Source organism: Artibeus jamaicensis, unplaced genomic scaffold (assembly GCF_021234435.1).
Source record: "Artibeus jamaicensis isolate MK-2021 breed Jamaican fruit bat unplaced genomic scaffold, CSHL_Jam_final contig_515, whole genome shotgun sequence".
NCBI lineage: Eukaryota > Metazoa > Chordata > Mammalia > Chiroptera > Phyllostomidae > Artibeus > Artibeus jamaicensis.
The window spans coordinates 2,122,496-2,145,250 of NW_026521869.1; the positions used below are offsets into that span (position 1 = coordinate 2,122,496).

General features: G+C 36.6%; 1 protein-coding gene across 5 annotated transcripts in view; it reads right to left on the minus strand.

Annotated features, from left to right (window-relative positions):
• CUL2 (cullin 2) overlaps positions 1-22,755 on the minus strand; it is a 136,716-nt gene that overhangs the window by 18,819 nt on the left and 95,142 nt on the right. For all 5 annotated transcript variants that reach the window (XM_037131555.2, XM_037131547.2, XM_037131527.2 and 2 more), the window contains 6 exons: positions 20,945-21,004; positions 19,659-19,787; positions 19,461-19,547; positions 18,847-18,999; positions 18,483-18,560; positions 10,640-10,706 (listed from right to left, as the gene is read on the minus strand). In XM_037131555.2, coding sequence (XP_036987450.1) covers positions 10,640-10,706; positions 18,483-18,560; positions 18,847-18,999; positions 19,461-19,547; positions 19,659-19,787; positions 20,945-21,004 — 574 coding nt within the window. The remainder of the gene's footprint in view (positions 1-10,639; positions 10,707-18,482; positions 18,561-18,846; positions 19,000-19,460; positions 19,548-19,658; positions 19,788-20,944; positions 21,005-22,755) is intronic.

Below are 22,755 nucleotides of genomic sequence, written 5' to 3' on the forward strand. Positions count from 1 at the left end.
GTATATGGACCTCTTCCCAGGTTTTCAGCATTACACTCTTATTGGGTCAGTTCGCAGCTGAAAATACTAGGACCTAAGTATCACCATCAGATTACCTGTTAACTGAAAAGGGGAATGTTGGTCTTTACACTGAAGCTATTTGTTGGTCACCTTAACCAAGTGAGCAACTTTAGTGTCACTAATAGTGGTGACACATATTGCTTTGGAGCAATATGACATTACCTGTCCTCTGTTGTAATGTAATATGAAGAACAGAGAATAACCTAAGTAGTGGTCTTGGCAACAATATTTAATATGAGTATAATCACATTTTTAGACCTAATTTCCATTTCACAGAAAATACAGAGAATAGAAAACAAACAAAATATATTACAGGTAAATACTCCAACAAATACAGAATATTCTCTGGATATTCTACAAGACAACTGGCCTGGTCTTTTTTTTAAAAAGGTATGTCCAGAGGGTTAGAGTTGGGAAGGGGACAGATGTTGGAAAAAGTGTTAGATAAGACAAGGTCTCAAGTTCTGGGCAGTTCTAAATGCTGTTAGTATTTTTTTACTGAATGATTTTTAGAGTGAGGGAGGGATGGAGGGAAAGAGAGACATTAATTTGTCATTCCACTTATTTATGCACTCATTCATTGATTTTTTTATGTGGCCTGACTGGGGACTGAACCCACAATCTTTGCGTATCTGGACAATGCTCTCAGTTACCTGGCCAGTGCCACTAAGTGTTATTCTTGCCAAATGTTAAAATGTACCACAGTACTTTACAGACCAGCTGTAAACAGGATGAACCTGACAGGGTCTCAAGCCTAAAAATGCAGCAACTCAAAGAAGAAATCAGGTGTAATTGACCAAATAGTGTATATGAACAATGACTGAGCATCCCTTCCAGGAGACAGAGCTTTGGATATGAATTCTATCTCCTTTACTTGCTCCAAGTAAATAAAACTACCTTGGGACAACCACATCTTCTTGAATAGAGCTCCCTAAGTGGCAAACCTCTTCAGTTAGGTAATAAGTTTGGTGACTCCAGGTGAGACTCTTAAAAGGTTTCTATTTCAGTCTGGTGTGGATACTGCTGAAGCAGTCAGCGGTGGCAGCTCATACAGGGCTTACGTACCTAAGTCTTCACTGAATAAGGGGTCTGTTCTATAGAAGATGGCTGCTTAGTGCGGATCACCTAAATAGTGCCTAGCCTGTCTTGGCAGTTAAGTGGAGTGGCCACCTGAACCTGTTCTGTTTAGTGCTTAAAAAGGCCAGTGGGTAGGTCAACCTCTGTGGTCACTATAATTAGTGTTTCTAATCTGTTTTGGGTATAGGGTTGTCAGAAAGGTAGTTTCATTTCTGGTACATGTTTGGTTCCCAGTTGGTTGGGCAGAAACTGTCCACAGGATGCCTGATTCAGGGCCAATCTTAGGTCTAACTCTGGAGGGTTGAGGAATGCCTGTAACACAATACAAGACCATCTTCAGGTGACAGTCTCTGTTCTGGGTGTCTAGCTCTAGATGGTTGAGGGATGCCCACAGGGCAATCTAGGACATCTTTGGGTGACAGTCTCTGGTCTGGTTGTATCCCCTACAGTTGGATTACATTCCTTGTGTGTATATTTGCATTTGCCTTATTTGTCTGATATGTAAATATAAGGATATTTTTCTGCTTGTCACCCTAGAGTTGTTACTCTCCTTCCTGGCAGCTAGGAGTTAGTTCTGTTACTGATAGTAGGCTAGTCAGTCCAGGTTGTCTGAGGGGTTTGGAACACCTCTTAAGAAAAATGGTAAATATATTAAAGAGTACCCAAGGATTGGAAATTGAGCCATCAGCCAAGACACTGCCAAGTCCTTGAGAGCCTCCCAGAAGACCTCCTTGATTTCTTGCTAGGGGACCATGCCTCCCTCCCAGGAAGGCCTATCTCTTCCAGCATCCCTTTTGCTCCCGCTCCCAGCTATCAGCCTCCTGACTCTTTTGGTTCCTCTAATCTGTTAAGAATGCCTTTGACAATTCCCAGTCAGGGCACATTCCTGGGTTGCAGGCCAGTTCCCTGCAGGCCAGTTCCCAGCCGGGGATGCACTAGAGGCAACCATACATTGATGTTTCTCTCCCTCTCTCCTTCCCCTCTAACGATAAATAAATAAAATCTTAAAAAAAAAAAAAAAAGAATGCCTTTGAAAACTTTTCCAGAACAGGAAATTAATACTCAATTCTGTATCCCTGGCTACCTGAGTCCACTACCTATCAAGATACTAGTTTTTACCCAGCCCAGAAGCTAAATTATGCCCCTTCAGACAGGTTCCAGACAGGGATGGGGGAATGGTCCTTTCTTGACATCAGATGTGTATACTGGAAGGGAAATACTAAGGGACTTCAAGCTTATCCGGAGGGGTTTATTAGCTTGATTAGTGGTATATTCACCACCTATAATCCCACTGGGGAAGATATTCAATCCCAATCATCCTTATCACTACCGAGGAAAAACCTACTGTACTGTTAAAAATCAAGGAAGTGACTGATAAACAACATACTACTCGGCCTAACAAGCAGATCTGGTGGCCAGCACATGTGTTAAGTTCCTAATGCTAATCCTTAGTGGGACCCCAATGACCAAAGAGCCTGGGCTCACTGTATTACAGGAACCTACTGCTGAAGGGTATGAAGGACACTGGTTGCTCACCTGCAAACTGGGCCAAAGTTAGAAATATTCAACAATAGGCCCATGAAAACCCTTTGGCCTTCTTAGGAAAAAAAATTTAAATGCTTACAATACACCACAGCAGATCCCAAAGAGCCAGGGAGTGAAGCTCTCCTGAACACCCACTTCACATCCCAGAGTGTTCCAGATACCTATAGGAAGTTACGAGAGGTGGGAACTACCACTCCCACCCCCAATTGGTAGAGGTGGCCTTTAGGATTTTTAACGACAGAGATGTGACAGAAAAAAAGAAGGATGAAGGAAAGATGAAAGAGCAGGCTGCTTTTCTGGCTGTTGCCTTGTAGGCTTTGGGTAATTGGAGGAGGCAGAAGACCACCCTGGGTAAGTAACCCCAGCCCTCACCATGAGACCAAGCAAAGATGTCCCACAAAGCTGGAGTCTATAGTCAGCGTGTATATTGCAAATAAAAGGGTCGCTGGGAGAAAGAATGCCCCAAGCGTCCTCAGGGAATAAAGGAGGGAAGCTCCTAATTCTCAGAAATTAGGAGCAGTTACCTCAGAAAGAAGATGAAAACTGAGAGCTCCTTTTTGGTTCCAAAGGTAACATTTCAATCTCCCATGAGGAGCTTTGGGTTACTTAGAGTAAAGGAGAAAAAAGATGAATTTCTATTAAACTCTGGAGCCACTTACTCTGTTCTTACTACCCAGAAAGGCCTCCTCTCTCAGAAGGAATGTAATATTAAAGGAGTGTCAGGACAACACAAAGAAATTCTTTGAGCCTCTGACATGTGACACAGGGTCAAAACAGCTGTCACACTCTGTCCTCAGTGTATCTGAGTGTTGAGTTCCCCTTAAAAAAGGGACCTACTAAGTAAATTGGGGGCTACCATCCATTTAACCAAGAAAAAGTTGAACTACTGATTCCCAAGGATAAAGGAATAGATTTCATGGTCCTTCTCCACTGAGTGTTGAAAGACCAGCAACCTATGCCCAGAGATTTTCAACCAGGTTAACCCAGCTCTTTGGGCAGAAGGAGAAGTCGAAGGGCAAAGAATGTCCTACCTGTTAGAGTAGTATTCAAACAGCAGACTACCAGCACAAGGTTAAACAATACCCTTGAAACTTGAGGCAAAAACAGCAATGGTCCCATCCTAAAAGCACTTCTGAAACAGGGCCTCATTCAGCTTTGTCAGTCACTCTGTAACACCTCCATCCTCCCCATTAAGAAACCAGGCATAGGAGGATATAGATTTGTACAAGACTATAGATTTGTTAGGGCTGTGAATGAAGTATATTATACTCTACCTGCAGTTCCTAACCCGTATACCCTGTTGGCCAATACCCCAGGATCTAACAAATACTACCCAATTCTAGATTTTAAAGGATGCTTTTTTTTTTTTTTTGCATTTCCTTGAACTATGAGTCCCAGATTTTTGCATTTGAATGGGAAGATCCTGACACCCATCATAAGTCCCAGTATTGCTGGGCTGAATTGCTAAAAGGTTTCAAAAACTCCCCAACACTCTTTGGAAAGGCCCTTTCGAGTCCAGCTTGAAAATGAGACTATCCTACAACATGTAGGTGACATTCTAATTGCTGGCTCTGATAAAGAAACTTAAGATGGAAATATTATTCTGACCTTAAACCATCTAGCAGAAAGGGGATACAAAGTACCGTACAAAAAAGTCCAGACACCCAAACCAGAAGGTGAGTACTTGAGTTTTCTTATTTTTCAAGGACAGAGAAGCCTACCCACAGACTGAAAAGCAGTAATAGCCAGTCTAGCTCTACCATGGTACTGGAGGCAGTTGAGAGGTTTTTTTGGGAATGACAAGACTTTGTAGGACATGGATACCTAATTTTCTGGATACCTAATTTTGGTCTTACAGCCAAGACCCTCTATGATAAACTGAAAGGAAAAGAGAATATTCCCCAGGAATAGGACAAAGAGCACCAAAATGCTTTTGAAAATACAGGAAGCTCCTGCCTAGGGCTTGCTTGATTTGGAAAAGCCTTGTGAATCGTCAGTGCAGGAGACTCAAGTAACTGTGGCACAAGGGTGGCTGACCAGCCGGAGGGAAGTGGCTGCAAGGTGTGTGTTAATGTTAGAAAGAGAAAAGTTAACAATGAGACAGCTCCAACTACATGGACCTCACACCAGGTAGTTACAGTTCTTGAAACTAAGGGAAATAACTGGTTAACAGGAGGCCAGGTTGTTGGATGATCCTAACATCACTATAAAAAGTTGTCACACCCTCAATCCTACTTTTTACTGCCAACCTCCTTCAAAGCCCCAGATCTTAACTATGCTGAAATTATTCATGTAAGGTCATTTCTACTAGAATACAGTGTACATTAGCCAACTCAGAAGAATATGGTGTACAGATGGGCGCAGCTTTATAACCAGTACAGTGAGAAGGGTAGGATACGCAGTGGTATCCTTGTTCAACACCACTGAAGCAGAGGCTCTACCTCCTGGGAATTCTGCTCAAAAAGTGGAGCTTATTGCATTGACCCAGAACCCTGAATGAGGAGGAAACAAAACTCTCACAAATATGCTCACTCCACACCCACAGGGCTACCTGGAAGGGGCCAGAATTGCTGACAGCTGTAAATTAGGACCCCTGATTCTAAGATTACTGTAGGCCAATACAAAAGCTAAAAAACTGCAGTGGTACACCACAGTGGCCATCAGAGAGGAGATTTGGGGCTGGTAAAAGGGCATAGCTTTGCAGATTCCACAGGGAAAATAACAGCTCTAAGCAAAACAGTAATGCAGCTGGCCCTCTTCCCCAGTTTGACTCTAATCACAACACCCCTGTGTGTACCAGAAATGGTCTAAAAACTGCCAGGAATGAAGCTTTAAGGAGACTCCTATGTCCAAGTTGTGGCTGACACATGAACACTAAAAGACACTTGTTCCTCAAGGGTTAGCTTGGAAAATAGTAAAAGAAGCCCATGATTCCACACATTATGGGAAGGAATGGTTACTTTGGGTGACAGTGACTGAGGACATGAAAAGAATCATTAATAGTGTATGGCTAGCTGAGTACAATGCACAAAGAACCATGCATGTACTAGACCTCTTGTACCACCTTTGAGTAAGGCTGTCCTGGCCTGGGAATGCTGCCCAGAGAGGAGCGGAGGTGGACATTACAGTAGTGCCCCGTGTTCCTGGAGGATTCAAATAGTTATTAGTGTTAGTGAACACATTTACTGGATGGGTTGAAGCGTTACCAGGATGAACTGAAAGGCACAATGAGGTTGTAAAAGCCAGCTTAAGAAAATGGTGTGTTTGGATCCCTCAGGACATTTCAGAGTGACTATGGTCCAGCTTTCACAGTGGCCACAATAAAGGAAGTAGTATAGGCTCTCCAAATTAGGTGGGTCTTAACATTCTTTGTGGAGACCAGTCTTCAGAAGAAACAAAATGATTTAATCAGATGCTCACAAAGACCCTAGCCAAACTGTGTCAAGAAACTCATTAAACCTGGCTTGAATTATTACCAATTGCCCTGACTCAGATCAGGGTAGCACCTAAAGGAATGCTTAAATTAAGAACTTTTAAAATTATGTATGGTAGGCCCTTCTTGGGCTCCCCTCAAATTTTAGGATGCCCAGACTCATTTATAGAACAGGCTGTTACACATATTATCCAAGTAGGAAAGGTAACTAAATACTTAAGTGAATATGCCAAACTGGTTTTACCCACACCATCAAATACTAAGCTATGCCTGTATGATCCAGGGACCTGAGTATATATAAAAACCTGGAAATCAGGATCCCCACAAGGTCAACTAAACCCAAAATGGACAGGTCCTTGTTCTGTGTTATTAACAACTCATTATTCTCTGAAATTACAAGGTATAACTTGCTGGATACATCACTCTATACTGAAGCCATCTCTACGACTCAGTGAGAACAAGGAATGAGACCCATGGTTCTCCTGTGAACCCGTCTGACCTCAAGTTGCTCTTCAAAAGAAATAGTAACTATTACACACTTCTCTTCTCAGGAATCCCAGAACCTAAAGGGCCCTAAGACTTTCATAGGTAAAAATTTCAGTCCTCTAACTCAAAGATATGCTCAGTCTACGTTCCGTAGGGAGCAGTTACAGAAGTATGACCCTCGTCCCTATTCCCTCAAAAAAGATGAGTGAAAAATCTCAGGGGGACTGACAGAATCGAATTGTCTCAAGGTCTGGGCAGTTCTGAATGTTATTCTTGCTAAATGTTAGACTGTAGCACAGTATTTGCAAACCAGCTGTAAACATGATGAGCCTGACAGGAACTAAAGTGGATGGAAGTAATCACTAAGTAACTGAACAAATAGTGTATATAAGTAATGACTGTGCCTCCCTTCCCAGAGAGTGGGCTTTGGATATGAATCTTGTTTCCTCTACTTGCTGCAAGTAAATAAAACTACCTTGCAACAACCACATCTCATTCCTAAATAGAGCTCCCCAAGTGGTGAACCACTTGCGCTCAGTAACATAAGGAAGAGGGAAGACACCAAAACCAAGTGCAATTAACAATATTTGATTACATTAATAACAGCCATCAAAGTAACTGGAAAATCAGGAAAATCTCAACATGGACTGGACATTAGATAATATTAAAACCCCTTGCCATTTTAGCTGCTGAAATACTTGAAATCGCTAATGAGAAGAATTTAGTCACTGATCCAATCACTTTTAAGATATGTGCAACAATACAGTGTGACCTTCACTTTGTCAGACTTGCCAGATTTCATCTTAGTAGCAAATATTAACTACTAACACATATAATGATTTACAGTTCAGTATGTGCTAATGTGAGCTAATCATATGTATTATCTGCGTATTACCTACATGTCTATGTATTATGCAATAAAGTTGCATCCCTTGAGTTCATCTTTCCTCAACTTATCTTTCCACAACTGACCAGGGACTCTTGTAACTTCTTGCTCTGCCACAACTGAAACTTACTTATAACCAGACAGTGGAATAGCTTCCAGGTTCTGTTATTGGTCCTCATCAAGTTGTTCTCTCATAATAATTCTATCCAATGTTCTCATCATAAATCCAGTGGAATTTTCATTTTTCTCTCAGTAACTGTCACATCTGATATTGTAGAGATCAATGATTTTCAATGGGTGTGTAGCAAGAATTTTTTAAAAAAAACATTCAATACCTGGCTATTTAGTCAGGAGCAATGACCTCTTTCCCTTTAAATTGTCAAATATAAAAATGACAGCCAACGCAATAATAGCTATCAGGTATGAATTAAAATTATACCTATTTTTTTTGTTAGATCAGCAAAAAATATATTTTTTTGCATGCTACAGAATTTTAGTAATTAAATTATATATGCCATGAGATGAAAAAGGTTGAAAATAGCTGCTGTAGACTGCTTAATTCTTAAAACTTTTACCTCTGTTGGTCATACACTCTCAACACTCTTCTATGTTTGTTCCAGCTAAGTTGTATTCATCCTCGAAAATCAAGTTTAGATGTTATCTACCCATTAGCTGTTTGCTACCACCATTCTGTGTGATATCTAATTCCCTGGGCTTGCCACTCCATTACAACATTCCAAACATCATATTGTAAGTATTTACTTGTCTATCCACCAAATAGATGTGAGCTTTTTGAGGGCTGAGTATCTGAATACTTTGTTTTAGAAGTATTTGGAACACAGAAGACTTTCTCTGACTTGATCAATGAATTTTACAAAAATAAAAGATGAAGAAACAGACTCAGAGAAGTTAAGTAACTTCCTCAAGGTTACAAAGCCAGAAGGCTAGTACTTAACCCTACATCTTCTGACTCTGAATCTCTTCAAATACCATTTTATACTCCATTTCCAACAATTTGTGAAGGCTCTCAGCTTATAACATAAAAATACCTGGGTATGTGGAAATGGACTATTAAAGAGGAATTGTATTTGTGTAAATACAAAATATAGTAGTTCTCAAGAAACATAACTCTGAATAAATCAGGCCAGGACCAAAGCCAATGTTTTGGGCACTCCAGAACCAAGTATCTCTTTTAAAAAAATCATCACCCAAGGAAATGCTTATTGATTTTAGAGGGGGGGAAAGGGAGGAGGGGAAGGGAGGAAGAGAAACAAAAATGTGAGAGAGAAATGACTGGCTGCCTTCTCACATATGTCCCTAAATGGAGACTGAACCCACAACTCAGGAATGTGCCCTGACTGGGAATCAAACCTGTAACCCCTCAGTCCATGGGACGACAGTCCAACCAACTGAGCCACACCAGCCGGGGCCACAACAAGTATCTTATTTAAGATAAGATACTAAACTTTTTGTTTAGTGTAGGTGTTTAATTCTATTAACAAAACAAAAGCAAACTTTACCCAATGGTTTCAGTGACTCAGAACAAGAAACAAATTTATAAGGTTAATTAATACCTCTTTCCAAAGCAAGAAACTATTTGACTTTAATAAAGATACAAATACACAACACGGTAAAACAAGACAAAAGACCTCCAAAAATCTGGTTATTATGGACCTGCTTGGAAATTTAGTATAGACTTAAAAAACAGAAAAAGAATATTATTTTCTTTCCTACTTAGATATTATTGATAACAATTGTCAGGCCAAATTCCAATCGCAAAAACTATGTATGTACTTTTTCCTTTCTTTCTGTATACAACTAGTTGCCAAACACCAAAAAAGTACATTTCTCATTAAAGTTACTTTAGAAGACAGGTTGATTATTGCTAAGGTAAAGAGAATAAGGTAAAGAGATATAAAGAGGAATAGAAGTAAATGAAATTCAAGTATGTTAAAATATATTTGCTTTTTAGTTATCTGAAATACTAGTCTAGTCATTTTTTTCCTTAAAATCAATTATATGTACTAAATGGGAGTAGAAAATATTCACGACAGATGTAAAATTAAAAGTCCAATGACATTAAAACATCAATAAACATCTCTATTTCACAAACTATTGAAAAAATTCAAATGCCCAAGTTGTTTAATGTATACTTGTATAAATATACATTATTATGTACTAATTATTATGACCTAATATTACTAACATGAGAGATCACATTCCAAATGTCAAATAAACGGCACTTAAATTACTTTCGTAAAATTTTTCTTAGGTGAATGAATAGAAAGATTCCTAATAAAGTTTATGGCAATTAATTAGATTTTCTTCTGCCATTTCTGAGACACACTTTCCTGTATCATTTCTAGGACATATTAACACACACACACACACACACACACACACCTTTTCCTTCTTATACAAAAGGAAAGTTAATTTACTGCATTTTTCAAGGTGAAAATACAGAATATGTGAGTCACTGCTTTAGCTAACATCTTCAGGCAACTTAGAGCATATAGTCTATAATCATTCAGGTTTTACCCCTACATAAGATAATAATGATTATTATTACTGTTAATTAATAATAATAATAATAATTAACAGCAACCCCTACTGTTCCAGAAAGAAGCAAAGGAAAGGAAATTATTAGATTCTAAGTTTTCTAAAATTGGAAACTGCTGGAAATTAAGTTGGACATTCTGGAAAAAGCATCTATTACTGCTGTTCACTAATAGAGCCACAAATAAAAACCAAATGTTTGTATCTTATGAAGCTATAATAGTTTATAAATTTTTCAAGAATATGTGGCATATTTAGAGAGAACAGGGATTTTAGAATATTTGACTCATCAAGTCTGGGTTTCTAAATAAAATCCTAGTATCTATGACAATGTCATAGAAATGTAATAAGCCATTATAAAATTCAGAAAAACTTAAAATAAGCAGCATAACTATAAAATACTATTAGAAAGTGCTGCACTTCAATTTCATTAATAGTTGCTGTCATGGCAACCAAAAAGAAAGGTAGAGGAGAAAAGGTTTAATAAAATCATCAGAAAAAAAACTACAATTAGGCTACAGGAAATTTTTCTAAATTATTAACATAATCATAGCAGGTAAGTTTTGTTACACTAGATATAGTTAAGTTCATTTTACCTGTGCAGAGATAATGTAACCATGTAAGTTTCCTTCCACTGAAATGCTGGCTGTAAAATAATTCAAACTGTAAAAAAAGTTAAAAAAAATCAAATTATTTTCAGCTACTATAATATATTTAGTGTAGTAATATATTACTACACTAAAAAGTTAAAATATGTTCATGTTAGTTTAAAAGACATTATAGCCCTTCTGATATAACTACTCGTTTTACAGATGAGAAAATGTATCCATGCAAGTCTCTAAACAACATCATTAAATACTGCTCCAGCTCTTTTCACTCACAACCTTGCCCAGCATACTCTGTCCACTAAAATGCAATCCTTTGGAAGGAAAATGACTTTTTGTCTAAATTCAGAAATCACAGTGATTCATATCATTTTTGAAAGTTATCAATTTAGGGTTCATAAATACTAATTAGTAGATAAAACATGATCATATAAATTTCAATATAAAAATACCAGTCAACCTTTATTTTTAATCTATTTGCCACTGTATACCTTTGCTGAAAGGCAGGTTTATTAATATATCTGTCATTACCCGTAAAGTGATATCTAAGATGTAACTTCCATATCCAGTCAAACACTAATTCAAGAAAAGCTTCAGAGTACTTGTTTTTGTATCTCCTTTTGTTGATATTGCAAAAAAAGAAATTTAACATTCTACTATTGTAACTTTGAAATATAAAAAATTCATTTATTAGATTTAACATTTAATTGGAAAACACAAGTCCAAAACACAGTTTATAACATTTAAAGAGTTGTTATATAATACAAAGTGAGAAAATACTGAAAAGCCTCTATTAAAAGATTAAAAACTCAACTTTATTACAAAATTGAAAAATAAACAAATGCATCATGTCACTATTTGGAATTGTACACAGATGTTTTGGCATGATGTGCCATATGTAACATACCTAAACCTTTTGTTTTTATATCAAACTCTACTTTCTGTACTTTCAAAATGAAGATTAAATAAAGCAGTTAGGAACATCTAACCTTTTAAAATATATTTTATTGATTATGCTATTAGAATTGTACCTTTTTCTTCTCTCCTTTATTCCCCTCAGTACTGTACCCTCTCCTGCCAGCATCCCCCCCTTAGTTCATGTCCATAGGTTGTACATATAAGTTCTTTGGCTTCTCCATTTTCTATACTATTCTTAACCTCTCCCTATTTTGTAGCAACCATTTATGCATCTTATTCCCTGTACATTTTCCCCCATTCATCCCCCTCCCAATCCCCACTGATAACCCTCCACAGGATCTCCATTTCTGTGAATCTATTCCTGTTCTAGTTGTTTGCTTAGTTTGTTTTTGTTTCTTTAGGTTCAATTATTGATAACTGTGAGTCTGCTGTCATTTTACTGTTCACAGTTTTCAACGTCCTTTTCTTAGATAAGTCCCTTTAACATTTCATATAATAAGGACTTAGTGATAATGAACTCCTTTAATTTGACCTTATCTGGAAAGCATTTTATCTGCCCTTCCATTCTAAGTAGTAGCTTTGCTGGATAGAATCATCTTGGATGTAAATCCTTGCCTTTCATGACTTGGAATATCTTGCCAGCCTCTCTTGCCTGCAAGGTTTAAGAAATCAGCTGATAGTCTTATGGGAACTCCTTTGTAGGTAACTGTCTCCTTTTCTCTTGTTGCTTTTAAGATTCTCTCCTCATCTTGGGTAATTTAATTATGATGTGTCTTGGTGTGTTCCTCCTTGGGACTCTCTGAACTTCCTAGACTTGCAAGTCTATTTCCTGTACCAGACTGGGGAACGTTCTCCTTCATGATTTGTTCAAATAAGTTTTTAATTTCTTGCTCTTCTTCTTCTTCTGGTACCCCTATGATTTGGATGTTGGAACATTTAAAGTTGTCCCAGAGTCATTTTTTTGAATTCCTGTTTCTTCATTATGTTCTGGTTGAATATTTATTTCTTCCTTCTGCTCCAAATTGTTGATTTGAGTCTGGTTTCCTTCCTATCACTATTGGTTTCCTGTATGTTTTGCTATATTTCACTTTGCATAGTCTTCGCTTTTTCCTCTATTTTGCGTCCATACCTAACCATTTCTGTGAACAATCCTGATTATCAATGTTTGAACTCTGCATCTGACAGGTTGTCTATCTCCTTGTCACTTGTATTTTTTTCCTGGAGTTTTGATCTGTTCTTTCATTTGCGGCATATTTCTTTGTCTTGCCACACCTGTTATATTGTAAGGCACAGTGCCTTAAGTATTCACCAGGGTGGGGCAACCCTCTTTGCTGTGTTGTGACGCTGTATGTGGGGTCCGAGAGGGAACAATGCCATGTGCTTGGCTCTCAGCCAGCTCTCAGTCACTTCCTGTGCTACCCACAAGCAAATTGGGCCCTTCTGATGCTGATTCCCAGGTGGGTGGGTTTGTGTACGTTCTAGATAGGACCCTGTGGGTCTCTCCAATAAACTCTCATGTGAGGCTAGGAGCTTTTCTCGCCACCACAACTACCACAGGTTTTTACAGCCAGAGGTTTTGAGGCTTTGTTTCCAATTAATACTATACAACTCATAATTATGCAACATTTATAATAAATTGGTGGACAAAAGCAAAATAAAACATTTCTAAAACTGAGAAAACCAATGTGTAAAAGGCTCTTTAGACATTGTTTAAAGCAAAACTAGATTTAAAATATATACTCAAAGATGTGAAGGCACATGTTTTACCTCTTTTTTTTTTTCCTAGCAACTGGTACTACCAGTAAAGTTTTATTGATGATGATATCTATATACCAAAAACACTCCCAAAGCACCCTATTTGTTATCCTGAAATTTAGAATCTGGTTAGCTAGTAATAACAAAACAATTTAGTTTCAAATGAGAATATTATAAATTTACCTGGTATTAAAATAGAAAGGCTATGAAACCTTGCTTAACTATATCATTGATCATTTTCAAAGTTAATTAGTAAGAAATATACCTTGACTAAACTTCAGCATATTTCACATTTCACTTGATGGAATAATTAGAACGCAAAGGCCTTAAAAATAAGTCATTCATATTCAATAAATTTATTCATATCTAATCAAGAGCTGCACTAATACCAAACTTTATATTCCTTTAGGATCATTATTATTATTCACGTTTGTGGATTAGGGAGACAAAAGAAATAAAAGAAAATTTATTGAGCTAATGTGCAAAATAAGTTACTTTCCAATTAAAGCTTAATTTCCATAGTTTTGAGATACATACATGTAAAATAAAAATAATTTCTGATGAACAACTATATTTAAGATAAAAATATAACAATCATTAAAATGAATTAATTTGCATGTAAAAAATGTATACTACTAAGTAAACACGATGGATTTTCATTCTTATGTAACTGAAAACTCCTTTAGCAAAAAAATATGAGGACAAATTCCCTCTACTAGTAATTTAAAAAATCCAAATGGAAAGAAAAGTATTGTTAGAAGTACAATTTTATAGTAGGAAAGAAACCTACTTCCTATTCGTAAATAAGGAAACTGAAACCTGATGAAGGTCACACATTAACAAAGTTTATAGTATTGAAAAAGTATTAATTTCCCTAAAATTTCTCAAACAAGCAGCATCTGGCCTTGGTGTACCCCCTACTTCTTCCTAAGTAACCCCAGGCCCAGCAACAGTACTAGCAGGCCTTGGTTTGCAACTTGGCCTCTCCTGGGTACCTCTAAGCCCAGCACAAGTAGCAGCCACCTGCAGATTTTGTTGCTCATGCCAAGTGACTCCTGGAGCACAACACAGATGGAAGCTGATATTGGCCTGTAATTCCCATGAGGCCCAAGAGCCAGGGGGCCTTGTAGAAAGCTTCAGACCATGTCAAAGCACCACCCAGTCACCTCCACAAGTGACACACTCAAGGGGTGGACTCAGCGGGTACCAGAACTCTTCTGAACTAAGTCCTGCTCTGTGGGGTAGGCAACCTACACAGCTGATTCTTTTACTCCAGTGGTCACGGCTAATCTTTACAGCTGATAGGCCTGGGGGTAAATCCCTCCCATTGACATGCCAACATAAATCCAGGTTCAACTACAGGAAGAGGGAGTACACAGCCCATGGTGGAGGCTGCACCTGAAGTGTCCAGCTGGGGTGAATGGGGAGGCTGTGCCACTGGACCCTACAGGACACCTACTACATAAAGCCCCTCTACCAAGCCTGGGAGAGGTAACAGTTCTACCTAATACACAGAAACAAACACAGGGAGGCTGCCAAAATGAGGAGACAAAGAAACATGTCCCAAATGAAAGAACAGAACAAAGCTCTAAAAAAAACAACTAAACAGAATGGAGACTAGCAATCTATCAGAGCAAAACGGAAAAGACTGGTAATAAGGATGATCAATGAACTTAGGGGAAGAGTAGATGAACTTAGAACTTCAACAAAGAAATAGGAAACATAAAAACAGAAATAGAAAACATAAAAAAAAACCCACTCAGAAATAAAAAAATACATTAACTGAAATGAAGAATATATTACAGGGAATTAATAGTGTAGTAGATAAAGCAGAGGATCAAATCAGAGATTTAGAAGCTAAGGAAGCAGAAAAAACAGATAAAGAGCCTCAAACAAGAACAAGGTAAAATAGTTCATGTCCATCAGACCAGTATCACATGAAATGTTTACAGGTCTTTTTTAAAAAGGAAAAAAACCCAAAGAGATGAAAAATTTCAGTAATAAAATGGTGATACAGGGTGGGACAAAAGTTGGTTTACAGGTGTATGCAAAACAGTTTATTCCTATATTCTTTATTAATTACTGTATTATTTTCTGCATCAACAACTGTAAATCTATTTTTGTCCCTCCCTTAAATATATGTCAACAATTACATTAAAAAAAAAATAACGTAAAGTAAAACAAAAACAGAATCACAGACATAGAGAGCATTTGCCAGATAGGAGGGGGGTGATAGGCTGGGTCTTAATGGTAAAGGAATTAAGTAAAAATCCTACTGGTAGTTACAGAACAGTCCACAGAACAGTCCTAGGGATGTAAACTACAGCACTGGGAATATAGTCCATAATATTATAATAGCTGTGTGGTATCGGATGGATATGATACTTATCAGATGTCACTTAGTAAATTATGTCTAATTACTGGGTTGTACACCTAAAAGGTAATATATTACTGTATGTCAACTATAATTGAAAAATAAAAATATTTTTTCCAAAAAATAAAAAATCACTATTGGAAAATAATTGTTGCAAGGAAAGAGAGAATAACAACATAAAGTTAGAAGGAAACTAATTCTGCCATCCCTCATTCTGCCTTAAATTTCAATTGGAAAAACAGGCTCCTAAGAAGAAATGTTTAAAACTGTCAGTTTCTCTTGCCTGACCACAAATATAGCAAAATGCTTTATGTGGCTACCCAATCCCTTGCTCTTACTTGCATCTATTCTTTCTGCAAAATTCATACTAGTCTGGGCTCATAATCTGCCCATCCAAATGAATACTCTTCTTCACAGTTTCTATGGCTTGTACTTGAATGACTTTTCTAAGAAGATGCAAAAAGTCCCAAATTATATTCCTATTCTGAAAACCCACCTAATGCCTGGTATTCTGAAATATATCTGGCTGTTTATAGTACCATACTCTGCTATTACCACTACCATTCATAGAGTACTTACTATATAGCAGGCCAAGTACTTTAGTGCTTTACATGATTTCATTTCATCTTCCTATCAACATTCTGAGGTAGTACTATTATAAGTTAAAAAAATTAAAAAGTTAATTGCTCAGCCCTGGCCAGTGTGGCTCAGTTGATTGGAGCTTAATCCCATAGACTGTAGAGTCATGGGTTCAACTGCTGGTCAGGGCACCTGAGTAGGTTGTGTATTCAGTCCCCGGTCAGGGCACATACAAGAGGCTACCAATAGATGTTTCTTTCTCAAATTGATGTTTCTCTCCCCTTCTTTCTCCCTACCTTTCCCTCTCTCTAAAATCAATAAGCATGTCCTCAAGTGAGAATTTAAAAAAATTTTAATTGCTCAAATACAAAGATTATAGTAAATGGGGTAAGAAATATTTGAAACTAGGAATTATGATTTCAAAGACTAATACTCTGGTTTCTCTTCAGACTGTATAAATCTTTCACCTTTTACCAAAAAACACATTGTTATTTCATACATAATCCTTATCTTGAAAGAAACAAAAATAATACACTGACTATAAAAAATAACTCAAACTACCCATTGTTGAACATCTCTAGGAAATAGTGTAGTCAAATACCAATTTTTATTTTAAATTTCATAAACGTATATATAACTCACTGGTTCACAGCCTCACATCACTTCCACACTAGAAGTTTTTAAAAGATAATGAAGATTTCTCTAGACAGAAAATGCTACCCATACTTCTATCCAATCATGAAATAAGAAGCATCTTTTGGTGGGTTAGAGAATTGAAAGGTCATTTTCTTGAAAAATAAAAACATGTCCAGTCGAACACTTGTACATGAATGTTCAGAGCAGCATTACTCATATACCACAAAGGTAGAAACAACCCAAATGTCCATCGACTGATGAAAAGATAAATAAAATGTAGTATATCCATACATGTAATATTATTTCCAGTTAAAAGGCAATAAAAAGGAATGGACTACCAGCACATGCTACAACATGGATGAACATTACACTAAGTGAATGAAGGCAGTTACCAAGGACCACATATGATATGACTCTACAAGAGATGTCCAGAATAAACAAATCTACGGACTGGATAGGGCTGGGAGAAGGGTGGCAGGGAAAGTTGGGGGAAAATAGGGAGTACAGCCAATGCATAGGGGATTACTTTTGGAGTAATTTGGGGGTAATAAAACTGTTCTACGATTAATTGTGATGATCATAGTTGCATAACTCTGTGAATATACTAAAAATCTCTAAAACTACAGTTTAAATGAGTGAATCAAGAGTATTATGGTTTGAATGTTTGTCTTCCCTCAAATTCATATGTCGAACTCCTAATACATAATGTGATGGTATTAGGAAGTGGAGCCTTTGGAAGGTAACTAGGTCATGAGGCTGGAGCCCTCATGAATGGCATTGGTATCCTCATAAAAGGGACCCTGAGAGCTCCCTAGCCCCTTCTTCCAAATGGGAATATTATAAGTCTATAACCTGAGAAGGGCCCTGATAAACGGGACCCTGATCTTGGACTTCCATCCTCCAGAGCTGTGAAAAATAAAATTTCTGTTGTTTGTAAGCTACTCAGTTTGTGGTATTTTGTTATAGCAGCCTGAACAGACTAAGACAATATGGTATATGAATTATATCCCCTTAAAGCTGTTAAAGATACAGTAGTCTCTATAATCTCTTCAAAAGCTTTTGGTAAACATTCTAAGGTTTTCTATTCAATCACACTTTAAGGCAATTTTTACTTGAATTTTCCAATTTAAATCCATTTTCCTACAGTACTTCATATTCCACATATATTTATCTAAGTTATACCCCCAAAATAAGTGTAACTACTACAAAGGATAAATGAGTTATAAAAATGGCTCAAAACTCAAATGAAAAATTAGAAAATGACTGTACAGTATTAGGTTCTAAAATCAAAATTTTTTGTAATTTAAAACTAGTAAGAGTAGATAATAGATTTAACTAAGAGTAATAGACATGTCTTGACAAAAAACTCTATGACAACCTTAGTGTTTGAGTTTTAATGTTAGTGACTATAATACTTTACAGTCTTCCTACAAGGTAGATTAACTATAATTTGTGAATATATTTTCATATCACACAAGCTGTTAAGATTTTGGAAAAACATTTAAAGTGATATAACATGGAGACAATTATTAAAATTCCTTAGTTCTTCTAATACATATCCTGAAAACTTACCATCTGTACACTTTTTTCCAATTCCTGAGGAATTGCAAATGTAGATGACGGAGCCTGAGTAAGAGGCCATGCGCCAGCCTAGAAAAAAAAAAGTAAAATAAATAAGTTACGCAGATAAAGACCTAACTTGAAAGTAAATATTTATAAAATAATTTAAAGAACTAAAGCACTTCTTTTTTTCTTTCCTCAAAATGTTGATAAAATTCATCAGTATTACTATCAGGACACATTCCATTCCAAATCAATGTAACATTAGAAGCTAGAATCCACTGACTAAAAGAAAGGTAATCAGCCATTCATTTGTTAATCCTTTATATCAGACTATTTGAAATTAGCAAATGCCTACAATAAAACACATTCATACCTGTAGAACATATATTTGAAAACTAATTCCCAAATCTATTACTGTGTCTTGATTTTTGATAAAATTGTTGAACTTATTGTTGAGATCAGCACTGACACTCATATCTGTATACATCCGATGTAGCTTGCTGGTAAACTCGTAACCACATGCTTGCTGTAAAGACAGTTTTAGAAAATATATGATTTAAAAAGGAAAATAATAAAACATATTACTGTTGCTAGGTCTACGGTCAAAGATCTGCCCATTGAATAACTCAATATAAATATCAATTAGCTATTACTTATTTCATCAATGTGTAAGCTACAATGATTCAAAAATAAAGTAAAATTCAACTGCACTACGAAACTTGTACTTAAAGGAATATTACACTTACAAGTAATACAAATCTTTTGTTAACATTATTTATCTTGTAGAATTCCATATCAATATATACAGAAAGATCTATCCTTTAATACATTATTTGCATATCCCACCATATGAATGTACCATTATGCATTTAACCAGTCACCTGTGGATGAATTATTTCCTGTTATTATATATAATGCTGCAATGAACATTTTTATGTGCTAGGTGAATAATTTCTAGGACGTGATGAGATCAAAGGCATACATTACCTTTAACTTATTGATCATGGCTTCTTCAGAATCCATAGACATAGATAACCCGTGAATTAAACGTTTTGCCAGCATTCTTGCGTAGAACTATATTTAAAAAAAAATTTCTAAAGATTACTTCCTTTCTGATGACTTAAGGGTAAAAAATAAATCAAATCTGACTAAAAAAAAAATTAAACTTCTCTATTTACATCTTACCTTTTGAAAAACATCCTTATCATCAATATATTTGAAAACAGTAATGAAGCTGGTGAGTTTGTCTTCCACTTCATTCTCAGTCATCCCCTTCGCTGATTTCTTTAGTAAATTGTCACAGTACTTAGCAAGCTCAAATAGAAACAGATAGTGAATGTTATAAAAAAGCCCTTCTACACATATCATGCCTCAAAAGAGGTAAAATGACAATTCAAAATATCAATGAACAGGGTCCTTAAGATCCTAAAGCCTATCTTTCGAAAATTATGAACATGCATTAAAGAGCTTAAAATATGTCAAAAAGGCAAATTTAATTAAAAAATTATAAACAAGTAAAAACATCTAACCAATACTCAGTGAAAAATAAAACAGTGATATAAGTAACAGAAGTTTCAAAAGAGCACCTAGAAGACTTTAGCATAGCTCTATAATTTTTGACAGTAAACAAGTACATTTTTGAACTTTTACAACCTTATAATTAAATTTCCTCTAATGGTTATAAAAAATTAATCACCAAATTTCTTTTCAATTTCATGTAAAATAAGATATCTCTGAGAAGTAATGGAAATAATTTCAAACCAGCCGTTCTTTAAAACTGAACTTTATAAAATGGAGTCTTTTCTCCTTCAGTTATTTTTTTAAAGATTTAATCTGTTTTTAGAGAGAGGGGAAAGAAGAGAGAAAGAAAGGGAGAGAACATCAATGTGTGGTTCATCTCATGCACCCCCTACTGGGGATCTGGCCTGCAACCCAAGCATGTGCCCTACCTAGACTAGGAGTTGAACCAGGGATTCTATATGATTCACAGGCTGGCTGGCGCTCAAATCCACTGAGCCATACCAGCCAGGGCTCCTTCAATTATTTCTTAAGAAAAGAGTATAGTATATAAAGTCTACTGCATTTCTTAAATAAATGCCAAATTATATATAATCATTTAAAAAAATAATTTAGTTTCATGTACTTTTTTTCTGAAAAATGCTACAGAAACAAGTTAATTTGACATTCTCCTCAGTTTTCTTTTTTTTTTTAATATATATTTTATTTATTTATTTTTTGAGAGAGGGGAAGGGAAGGAGAAAGAGTGGGAGAGAAATATCAATGTATGGTTGCCTCTCATGCGTCCCCTGCTGGGAACTGGCCTGCAACCCAGGCATGTGCCCTGACTGGGAATCGAACCACGATACTCTGGTTCGCAGGTCCCCGCTCAATCCACTGAGCTATGCCAGCCAAGGTTCTTTTTCTAATACTGATGTTTTATAAGATTATTTTTAAGCAATCACCATACTTACCAATTCAGGAGCTTTGCAAACAGACTTGGGTTCTCTGTAATTTACAACTGATGTAAGAGCCTAAAGAGAAAACAGATTAGTAATTAGGCACCAGCAATAGGGTATAATCTGTACATCCATAAATTATTACACCACACAAAACAGCATCTTGATGGTTGTTAATTTTATTTTCATTTCAAACACAGGGTAAATGTTTCTAACTATATGCCTCATGAGAATTGTAGAACAATTACATATCCTATTCCTAGAGTAAGCTATTCTTTATAGCTCATTACTGATATCTGAAAACAGATAAGACTACACTTTCAAACATCTTATTACCATGTACACAAATTTCCTTTAGAGCATACTGAAATTCAAGTTTGTAAGATATATTTATTTTTCTTTCTGATATAGAGCCTACATATTATATTCAAAGAAGAAAATCAGCACTAAAAGTTAAAATTATACATGTATTTCAGAACATATGAGTTTATTAACAATTCAATTCCTATTATATAGCATAATCATGGAAAATTCAATTCTCATATAATTCAAACATGCAATTTAACCATTCAGTTATTATTTAAAAGTTATTATTATTTTGATTTTCACATTGAAATTAAAGTTAATCTCCATGTCGGGATCAGAAATCTCATAATTAGAAGCCCCAATCCTGAAACCACCTTGAAGAATGACTAACAATTCATCCTTGAACAACATGGGTTTGAATTGCACAGGTTATATACCTAGATTTTTATCTCTAAATACTGTAAATGGAGTTTCTGTTCCTTAAGATTTTAATAACATTTTCTATTCTCTAGGTTACTTTATTGTGAGAACATAGTCTACAAAGCCTGTCCAGAAAGTACCCAGCCATGTACTACGAGAGACATTCATTAAAGGATACAAGAAACATTGTACATAGGACAATGACACCTCAGTCCCCTTTAAAGTAGGCACCTTGAGACCTCACACAATTCTTCCAGCATTTCTTCCACTGTTCAAAACACTCTGCAAAAATCCTTTTTTGGAATAGCCATCAGCTGCCCCCTCATATTTTCCTGATTCTCATCAATGGTCTGAAATCTCTTTCCTTTCAAAGGTGATCTTAGTTTTGGGAAAAGCAGGAAAATTGCAGGGCGCCAAATCTGGGCTGTAGTGGGCACTGAGTCACCTGGGTAATTTGATGTTTCACCAAAAAACTCTACATGAGACATGACTCATAAGCAGGTGTGTTGTCACAATGGAGCTGCCAATCCCCAGTTGCCCAAACCAGTGACTGTTTTTCATCTTACTGCATCTCTCAACCACCAAAGAACATTGCGGTAGTACTCATTAATTGTTCAGCCTGGAGAAATGTATTAATGCTGGACAACACCCTCCCAACCAAAAAACACTGTTAAAATGGTCTTGATCTTGCTGTGACTTTCTTTCGCCTTCTCTGGGCAGGAAGGACCAGATGACTTCCATTAGGATGCCTGGGTCCTGGTCTCCAGATCATAACCATAAGCCTATGATTTATCTCTCGTTATCACCTTCTTGAGGAAATGTGGTTCATTGGTTGTGGTTTGAATCAAGTCATTAACAATGGCAGCACGATGTTCCTTCTGCTCTGGTAGCAGAAGCCCCAGAACAAATTTTGCCATGACATGTTTCATAAGATGCTGCATCAAAATCTTGGACACAGTAGTTTTGGAATCTCCAGATCAGCTTCTAGTTCTCTCTCTCACTGCCAGTCTCTGACCTTTGATGATTGCAGCCCATACACAGTCAACATTCTCAGGTGTTCTGCTTGTCACAGGCCTTCCAGAACATGGATCACTTCCAAC